Source organism: Actinia tenebrosa, unplaced genomic scaffold, assembly GCF_029948245.1.
Source record: "Actinia tenebrosa isolate PJP-AT-01 unplaced genomic scaffold, QUT_ActTen_1.0 PGA_scaffold16__25_contigs__length_10494907, whole genome shotgun sequence".
Taxonomy (NCBI): domain Eukaryota; kingdom Metazoa; phylum Cnidaria; class Anthozoa; order Actiniaria; family Actiniidae; genus Actinia; species Actinia tenebrosa.
Window position 1 is genome coordinate 4,872,983 of NW_028292576.1, and position 10,637 is coordinate 4,883,619.

General features: G+C 42.3%; 1 protein-coding gene across 1 annotated transcript; it reads right to left on the minus strand.

The window, feature by feature from the left end:
* Positions 1 to 3,054: 3,054 nt before the first annotated feature.
* On the minus strand, positions 3,055 to 8,754 carry LOC148910632 (uncharacterized). Its single transcript, XM_089031041.1, has one exon. It carries the CDS (start codon positions 8,752 to 8,754, stop codon positions 3,055 to 3,057), a length of 5,700 nt encoding a protein of 1,899 aa, XP_088887167.1.
* Positions 8,755 to 10,637: the final 1,883 nt, after the last annotated feature.

The window sequence follows — 10,637 nt, forward strand, 5'->3', positions numbered from 1 at the left end:
GAAGAAAATATTTCGATTGCCCTATTTTTATGATTTGGTCTTCGGCCTTTTTTGCCGCGCAACTACTTGATAGATTTTCTCCAAATTTGGCAGACAAAATTAAGACAATCTAATCACCAGTAGGGATGAGCAGTGGAAAACTACGAGCGCAAAGCACCCCAGCTTGAAGTATAAATGGATACAAAAGTACGTCTTCCAGGTTCTAGTTCTGTCAACGTTAAATGTATCATGTGAAGGAATCGGCAACAATGATCTTAAGATGTCACCTGCCTCAAATATTATATCTATATACTGACGTTCACACAGCGTCCCCAGTTTTGCATGAGAAAAGAAAAGCTATTCTAAATGTCGCTATAACGATGTCCCCTGCTGAACGTAGTTTTGGATATGAGAAATTTGAATTAAGCTCAAACATTAATTTTAGTATTTCTTATTCAGTTATTAAATGTATATGTTATAAGTAGTACTTACTCTTGTCCCTCAATTAGCTCTATTTTTTCCCATGAGTCCTAGTTGCGGAACGCAAAGCACTTCAGCTTAAAGTGTGAATGGATACAATAGTTTTTCATCTTTTATGCAAAACTGGAGATACTGTGTGAATTAACGTATGGACCCCTTGCACTAAATCCCTTTCTGGGGTGAAAAGAATTGAACATATTAACAGCATAAAAGATTTCAATCCTTAAAGCATGCTCAACTACGTCCAAAATAATTTTTCGGAATTCAAAACTTTGCGCAATAAGGACCTAAAATGTCCATGAAACCGACACACTCCAATTAATTTGTCTTTTCGTGCTTGATTGTATTTATGATTCCTGATCATTCTTAAGATATTTCCATCTCTTAAATTATTAAATCTTCCAATAACACACAATTTTTATGTGTTATCCCCAAATAAAGCAAAATCACGTGATCGATTTTTGCCAATCATTCGCTTGGATTTTGGACAGATGAAAGAAGATAACAGCATGATAATATTGGAGGCAGGTGACATCTTAGGAAGATCCCGTTCAGTTACTCATTCTCTCGGTTAAACAACTTCTCTCAGTGGCATGGGATGGCAATGAAGAACAAAGTAAGTAAATATCTCAGTTCACGAACGACTTCCAATATTTTTACGATATTAACAGTTTAATTGGCCAAGTACATTTTAGTCCAATATCTTTCCTTTGTTTATTTTGTTAACCTTCAGACGTTAGTATGTTAGTTCTTCTGGTTTCCTTATCCCGATTCTTCTGCTTTTTCTACTTCATGCATCTTCTTGTTATAATCATTTTGAAGTTCGCATTCTGGCTTTCGTTTCTTAGAAATTCTTCCATGATCTTAATGAAATTCTTCTCTTGTTTTTGATCTTATTTTTTTGTTCTTCTCATTTTACTTCTTGTTGTTGTTGTTGTTGTTCTTCTTCTTCTTCTCCTTCTTCCCTTCTTCTTTCCCTTCTCATCTACTTCTCAGCTTGTTCTTGTTTACTGCGAGTATTAGTGTATTTGCCGTCTTTTAAAAATAAAATAATTAAAATTTTAAAAAAATAAATCAAAATAAGTTTATTTCGAGAACAAAATCTGTAAGCTGGTTAAGCAGCAGTAAGGGGGACTCGCGGTCACCCCCGGGGATTATGCGGGTATTACCCGTCCTCACGTACGTGCGTCGGCCATGGGTATTACCCGTAAGGTCTTTCTGGGTATTGCCTGCGTAATTCGATTCGCAAAGCTCTCTACGGGTTTTATCGGTGCCCCGCAGTACTAAGTTAAGATATTTGTCCTATATACTATGCACGAATGTAAATAATTCAGTCCAATTTACGACTTTTGTGTGAAATGTCTTAAGCCCCGCTTTAAACCCACTAAGCCAAAAAAGTATATTTGTTGTGGTAAAAAAATGCGAATAGAAGAAGATACTTCAGCACAGTGTTACGAGTGTGATAAAAATATCACAAATGCCGTACCAAATGCCACCAGAGAGCAATATTACGCCAATGGAGGTCGTAAGGAAACACCTTATAAGAGAATGAAATACTTTAGGGAGTGGATGAGTCACATCCAAGGTTATCGCCTCGCGTACCTTGACAACGAAGTAATGGAAATGATTGCGCTTAACTTAAAAGAACCAACCCCGCAAAGCTTAAGGAAGACATTGAAAAAATAAAGCTAGGAAAATATTACAAAGGTATTCCCTATCTTTTGTCTGAAATTACCGGTGACTCTATTCCCGAGGTTTCTGAAGATACTATGAGAAGAGCTGAGTGGATGTTTTGTCGGCTGGATAAGGATATTCCTTATTACCCCGACGTAATTTACGAAATATTTTACAAAATAGACCCCAACCACCCCCTGTTGGGATGGATTCCAAGGCGACCGACATAATCTATTATGTCATGATAACAGCTGCGAGCTTTGACCGTGGTTTCTATTTCTATAGGGTTTTTACTTTCACGTGGCGGAAGTGGCGTACCGAGAAAGAATAATGAGTTGTTCACGTGTAAGACAATAGACAACATTCCGATCATACTCCTTCGCCTTAACAACAAGCGAGTTTGAAAGTAGATTTGATATTTACGTTTTGAAGGCTTCGTTGTTACGGCGCTCAGGAATGTGCTTGTAGGGACCAGACTTAGACACGCGTAACTCTGTTTTCATTTAATTCGTAACGACTCTCATTACATCTCGTCATTGAAGACTTTGTACAGTTTATGACCTTTGTATGGTTTATACGCTATTGTACGGTTCTACAACGAGAAAGTTATATTCTTAACATAAGACTTACAAATCTGAACGTAAGAAAACCGGAATTTACCTCAAGTTTGGCCTACAATAATGACTTTAAATCCTCTAACGTCCTTGCTACGTTCTTGTTACGTTCTTGTTACGTTCTTGTTACGTTCTTGCGCATGGCGAACTATGTTACCGCTGACCATATCTTACACCGCCCCCCAAAAGGGCATTGACCCTTTTTACCTTACCAAAAAAAACCCGGTACTTATGATACTTATATAACAGTAACTTAACTATCTTAATTTTTTCTTTGTTGCTAGTACGTGTATTCACGCTTGTTATTTCATGGGGTATCATCAGAATCCTCCTGTCGTTCCAATAGGCTCAGCTTCCTGATATCTCTTTCGTAGCTTCCTTTGGCGGTATGCACCAAAACTCTTTGTACTACTCCTAGGTTATCAGGATATGTCTCCATAATGCGTCCTAGGGGCCATTGTCCTCGTTGAAGGCTGTCGTCTTTGATCATTACCAGATCACCTTTCAACACGTTCTTCTGTTTCTTGAGCCATTTCTGCCTTTCCTGCAGCGTTGGAAGGTATTCGGCTACCCAGCGCTTCCAAAACGAATCTGCTAAACTTTGGGCCAGCTTCCATCTTTCCCTTGCCGCGATGTTATCGTCGTTCGGGCATGGCGTAGCACATGAGTTCGGTCTGAGAAGCAAAAGGCTGTTTGGCGTCAATACCTCCATGTCCTTAGGGTCATTTGAGACGGCTGTTAGCGGGTGATCGTTTATGATCTTCTCGACTTCACACAATGTCGTCGACAGCGTTTCGTCATCAAGTAGTTGATTTCCGACTGTGGCTCTAAGAATTCTTCTGGTTGAACGGATCATCCGTTCCCAAACGCCTCCAGTATGACTAGCGGATGGTGCGTTGAAATACCATTGGATTTCTTTCTCTCTCAATCTTTCGCGTATCTTCTCTTGGTTCCATTGTTTCAGGGCTTCTTTGATCTCCGACTCGGCTCCTCGGAAGCTGCTCCCGTTGTGACTGTACAGTTCAATAGGTGCGCCTCGTCTGCTAACAAATCTGCATACTGCTTGGATGAATGAGTCCGACGTCAGATCGGAGGAAACTTCTATGTGCACAGCGCGTACACTCAAACAGGTAAAGATACATCCATACCGCTTAGCAGTCCCGCGTCTGTATTTGACGTGTAATGGACCGAAGTAATCTACACCGGTTGATGTAAATGGCGGTCTACCAGGGGTCACTCGAGCTTTTGGCAACGGTGCCATTATCTGTGTTGGAGTTTGCTGACTTTGACGACGGCACGGTACACATGAGTTCAAAACTCGCCGGACAGTAGATGGTCCCTTTATTATCCAAAACTTCTTCCGTATCGCCGCCAACGTTTGGTTACGACCAGTGTGGCCATTATGCTTGTGGTAATGTCTGATAATCATACTCGTCACATGATGACTAGAGGGTAATATAGCTTGGTGCTTGTGGGTTTCGTCTAGTGGAGCGTTTGTCAAACGACCACCTACTCGTAAGACTCCATTCTCTGTAATCGGGCTCAGGTTTTGAAGACGATCATGTACGATCTTTGCTCCATGTTTAGTACGCATCTTGGTTGGTGCTGATGGAAAGGCCTCTTTCTGCACTAGCTTGATCACCTCAACTTCTGCTTCCGACATTTCATTCACCTTTAATGGTTCTGAAGATACTGCAGGATGTTTTGTCTTGTTGAAGTGCCACATCAGATATCGTTTGTAGCGTAGGAGCCATGCAACCATTTTACATAGTCGGTACAAACTTGACCAACGATGCAAAAGCTCATCTAAGGAAGTGGTAACATTCTTGACATCAACATTCGCTTTGACTTGAGCGTACATTTCTGCTTTGCTTCCCTTTACTTCAGCATCCTCGTCTCCTATCTCTTGCTCGTTGTCTGGTGATGACGGCCAGTAATCTTCTTCCCTTTGTAAAAACTCTGGACCATTGAACCATTTGCACATCTCCTTTTCGTCGTTGACTTTAATGCCTCTTGAAGAGAGATCAGCAGGGTTACTTTCCGTCGGTACATGACGCCATTGTTCTGGAGAAGATGCATCGTGGATTATTTGTAGCCTGTTAGCTACAAATGTATGAAAACACTTGGACACATTTCGAATATATCCGATAACGATAACAGAGTCTGTCCAAAATACAACACGGTGTATTGGCATTTGTAGCTCTTGGCGTATCTGCTTGTTGACCTTTACTGCCAGGGTCGCCGCTGACAATTCTAGTCTTGGTATAGTTATTGTTTTTAAGGGAGCCACTCTTGACTTTCCCATGATCAGGGTACAATGAACATTGTCTTCGATGTCGACCAAGCGGATATACGACGCTGTGCCATAACCTTCTGCAGAAGCGTCGGCAAAGTGATGTAGTTCTGCACTTCGTATCTCTTTCAAGATTGGTGACTTGTAACAGCGTGGAATTTGTACTTCCATCAGTTTCTCGACCGTTTTCTTGATTTCTGCCCACTTCTTAAGACATCCTTCTGATAGGCTTGCATCCCAGTCGTGATTGAGGCGACACAGCTGTTGTAACATCATCTTCGCGGGGAGAACAAATGGTGCCGCTAAACCTAGCGGGTCGTAAATAGATGCGACGAATGACAAGGTACCTCTTCTTGTGCTGCTCGTTTCCTTTCCTTGACGGAATCCTAGCATGTCTCTTTCAACGTCCCATTGAACGCCTAAAGCTCTTTCGACAGGCAACTTTTCCATATCGAGACTGACTGACCTTGCTCTTTCCATAGACGGTACTGCTGATAGAACTTCTCTTTCATTGGAAACCCACTTGGTGAGCCTAAAACCTCGTTTTGCTAGTAAAGAGGTAAGTTCTTTGACAAGTGAAATTGCTTCATTTACATTTGCAACCGATTTGAGGCAGTCATCCACGTAAAAGCTGTTGTTGATTGTTTCGATCGTCTGGACACTGTATTCTTCTCTACTATCTTCCGCTGCCTTGCGGAGTGCGTAAGAGCAGACGCTTGGTGACGACGTCGCCCCAAACAAGTGAACGTTCATGTTATGCTCCTCAGGCTCGCCTTGAAGATCTCCATTTGGCCACCATAAGAAACGCAACGCGTTCCGGTCACTTGGTTGTACATAAACTTGATGAAACATCTGCTCGACGTCTGATAAGAATGCCACACGTTCCTTTCGGAAACGTAGTAACACTCCAACCAACGAGTTCGTATTATCCGGACCTTGCAGCAGCTGCTCGTTTAACGATGTTCCGTTGTAAGATGCCGCACAATCATATACAACTCTGACCTTTTCGGGCTTTTGTTGGTGCATCACGGGATGGTGAGGTAGGTACCACCGGGGACGTGTTCGGTTACTTTGTTCCTTGTGATCGCTTGCTTGCACTTTCTCTGCGTGACCTCGCGATATATACTGTTCCATGGTTTCCGTATATTTCGTTAACAGCTTGTGGTCTTTTAAAAGACGTTTCTTTAGTAACATGAGTCGTGTTTCTGCCATTGACTTGTTGTCTGATAACTGTGGTCGCTCGTACTTCCACGGCAATCCTATTTGGTAGTGTCCATTAACGAATTCTACCGTTTTGTCCATTATCTTCTTGGCACGTTGGTCTTTTACTGAGAGGCACTCTCGAACTTCCGCAGTGCATTCAGAGAACTCGGAATTATACATGCGCACAAAGTCGTCGTGTATGTTCGTTAAGACTGGTTCCGATTCATTACATCCTATCGATTGATCAACATGGATGTAGTTCATACTTGCTCTTTGCCTGCTTCCCTTTCTCAATGGTCCAGTCACCGTCCATCCTAATAACGTTCGAAGTGCAAAGGGCTCTCGCTTCTTTCCACTTCTAACTTCCAAAGGACATAACGCTTCGGGCACGTCACTACCGATTAGCAATGTTATCTTCTTGTATATTAACTCTGGCAAGTCAATGTCCTTCATGTGATTCATCTCACTGACATCCTGTTTGACAACAACGTTCTCTTCAGTGATAGGCAGTCGGTTGGTCGTCCAGACGTTCGTTATTCGTACACCCTTTTCAGTTGACACTCCAGTGACGTCTAAACTTAGCTGTCTTCCGTTGTTTTCTTGATCACCCGTCATAGTAGACAGAATGAACCGCACCGGCTCTCCTTTTATTCCAAGATCATCAGCAAGACTTTGCAGGCACATTGACGTATCGGATCCGTCGTCCAAGAAAGCATACGTTTCTACCTCTCGATCGCCGTCGGGAGCCTTTACTTTAACAGGGATAACCTTCAAACTCACCAGACGTGAGTCAGTCCTTAATGCGTTATTGTGGGCTACATTCGCAGTCCTAGAGTGAACCGTGCTTGGTGACTTGGTTGTTGCAGAACTGTTGTCCGTCTCACTCTTTCTTTCTACACGTGTTACTATTTTATCACTAGAAAGGCTTGGTTGACTACGTGGTCGTTGTTCATTCACCAGAGCTGTGTGAAGTAAAGGGTGATGGTTACCTTTACATCCTCCTTCGTTGCATGCTCTCGTTTTTCTGCAGTTCTTCGCTACGTGACCCCCTTTAAGACACTTCCGACAGAGTTCCCGTTCCGACGTCACGTCCATACGTTGCTTTCCCGTCTTTTCACAAAAACTTTCACACTGATCGAGATAATGTTCCTTGTCGCATAGAGGACAGTGGGGTCGCAAGGTTTTGATTTGTGAGGCCTTTTCTTCGGAGTAATTCTTGTTTGACGTCGTAGCGAGCGTAGTCACCTTAGCAGCTGGACCACCATAGGCTCTAGTTTTTATCTTCACGTCTCTGTCAGCTCTGTTATCTTGAATCAATTGACCAAAGTAAGTGTTTGCTACGGTAGCTCGTTGCTCGATGAACGTCGCTAGATGTAAAAACGTGGGAGTTAGTCCTTGATCATAAATTTGACTGGCCTTTTCAGCCCACTTTGCCTTCCACGTAATTGGTAGACGATTTACGACCTTTCCTAGAGTGTCCAAAGAATTCAAGCTTGATTCGAGTCCGAGCCCACTCGATCCCAGTAGACAGGTCTCCATATCGCGAGAGAGCTGTGATAACCTTTCACTTTCCGTTATTTTGATGCATGATCCTTTAACGACTTTGTCTAGAAATGCTTTCGATACAACATGAGTTCGACCAAAGTTCTTCTTTAAGATATCCTTTGCTTTACAGTAACCTTCACTTGCTGGCATCATCACACAATGTTCAATCGATTCTCTAGCTTTGCCCTTGCAGAATTGAATTAAGTAGCTTGGTCGATCACTGTCATGTGTCTCTCTTCCTTCGATGTTTATCTCAAAGTTTTTGATGAACAATGGGAACATCAGTGGATCTCCATCGAATGACATGTATCCTCTCTTGGGCATGCTCAATGTCCTGACAACTTCATCCATTGTCTCTTGTTGTTTTCGTAGAACGTTAAAAACTGTAGAAGTGTTCGTGGTGTGTGCCGACCGAATGTCGCCGTCTGTTCGATCTTGAAGAAAATCATAATCAGTTTCATTGCTGAACACTTGGCCTTTGTGACTCTCATCTGATCTAAAGGATTGATCGCCGTCTTCGCTATACACGTGCGACTCATTAACTTCTCGCTCTACATCTTCTAACTTAACTTTGGGGTTTACATCAACGTGTTTAGCTTCAGGCTTCACTTCCACGTGCTTTACCTCAGGTTTCACATCTACGCGCTTAATTTCAGGGTTTACGTCAACGTACTTAGCTTCAGACTTTACATTCGCGTGTTGAACTTTAGGCTTTACATCCACGTGCTTACCTTCGGGGTTCATATCCACGTGCTTAACTTCGGGGTTTACATCCTCGTGCTTAACTTCGGGGCTTACATCCCCGAACTTAACTTCGGTCTTTACGTCTACGTGCTTAACTACGGGTTTCACATCCACGTACTTAACTTCGGGGTTTACATTCACGTGCTCAACCTCGCGCTTTACATCCGCGTACTTAACTTTGGGGCTTACATCCACGTGCTTAACTTCGGGCTTTACGTCCATATGCTCAACTTCGAGCCTTACATCTACGTGTTTTACGTCAGGGCTCACATCAATGTTGAACTTTAGATGACTGAGAACATTCTTCGAGATAATCGAGTATTTTGACTATTTTCTCACCGTCACTTTGTATTGGTAGGTCGAGAAATTCGTTTTGCGATCCATCACTATCTATTTCGTCCACCACCAGCATGTCTACCTCAGCCTCTTCGATTTCTGTTCGAAGTCGGTGTTCTTCTAGTTTCTTCTCTAGCTCCTTCCTCTCATCCAGCCGCTGCAATCGTAGACGTGCCTTCTCCAACTTAGCCTTTGTAGATGCGCGACTGCGTGTTGAAGATCGACAGGACTTTGACGACATTCTACTGTAAGACTTGCGGCTCCATCTGTCGCCTTCTTCGGTTAAATTGACGGAAGCGAAGTGTTTAAACATGTGAGGGGATGAAACTACCGTCGTCGTTGTTAAATCTCTTGTCGCGGCTGGCACGGTAGCTTTCGAAGCTTGGTCATTAACAGTCGTCAGCCACTGTCCACACTTCAGTAAACACGCACCTCTCCGTTGAATCTCGTTGCTGTGTTCTTTGGTGAAGGTCTCTCTTTCGTGCAAATCCATTAGCTGCATCATTTTGTCATAAATCCTTGTCAGTTCTTTGAAGGTAGATTCCATTGTGTTCCTCTTTTCTTCAACTAAGTGTTTGTCTGATAGTTTAATTGCTCGGTCGATTTCGTTTTAACTTTTTGTCAAGTGTCCTTTGTAACTACTATAGGATCTTTTGAAGCTTGTCAGTTTCTCTGAAAGTACTCCTTCCACGTCGTCATACGGTATGTTCGTAGTCCTCAGTCTTGGTGGTAGCATAAGTGTCTTTGATAATCCATAAATATCATGAACATTAATTGGAATCCCTGTGTTCAACGGCCCATGAAGATTGTTCCATGAATTTCCTGTTGATTCGTAGAAACTGTGTGATGGGATTCCTGTGGTACACCAATGAACATCGGTTGACGGTATTCCTGTGGTCGACGGGTGAGATTCGCTAGATGGAGTTCCTGTGGTCTCTGAACAAACATAAACATTAAGCGGTCGACCTTCGGCTCTTGACAAACCATTAACAGGAACATTACATGTTGAAATTGCCATAGCAGGGAATTCATAACTTCCTGAAATTCCAGTAGTAGTCGGCGAACCATAAACATTGACATTAATTTTTGATATGCTAGCGTTAACATTTACACATACTTCGCTTATCGGGTTTTCAGACTCATCTTCGTTTGTTTCAGTTGACATGTCAACTCAGTAATTTCCATTCGTCGTAACGTAACAATTTTCAGCTCTTTATCACTAGTTTTTCATTTGCCTTTTACCTTAACTTTGGACGACTTGAGAACTTGATGTAGGGACCAGACTTAGACACGCGTAACTCTGTTTTCATTTAATTCGTAACGACTCTCATTACATCTCGTCATTGAAGACTTTGTACAGTTTATGACCTTTGTATGGTTTATACGCTATTGTACGGTTCTACAACGAGAAAGTTATATTCTTAACATAAGACTTACAAATCTGAACGTAAGAAAACCGGAATTTACCTCAAGTTTGGCCTACAATAATGACTTTAGATCCTCTAACGTCCTTGCTACGTTCTTGTTACGTTCTTGTTACGTTCTTGCGCATGGCGAACTATGTTACCGCTGACCATATCTTACAGTGCTGCCGTCATTGATAGCTTCAGGCATTTGATTACGCATAATTTCCAGACTGTCGTTCAATATGCAAATGAAATCCTGTCTCGCTTTTTTCAAAGCAAATATTTATTGAGCGAGCTTTCTTTGGAGCTCCTCTTTTGCTTCTTGGTAGATCTTTTTGCGAGATTCCTCGGAAAGATCTTTTA

Bases quoted from the DNA above. Each gene is read 5' to 3' on its own strand.
- LOC148910632 (XM_089031041.1), bottom strand. From the start codon at position 8,754: ATGGACGTAAAGCCCGAAGTTAAGCACGTGGATGTAAGCCCCAAAGTT.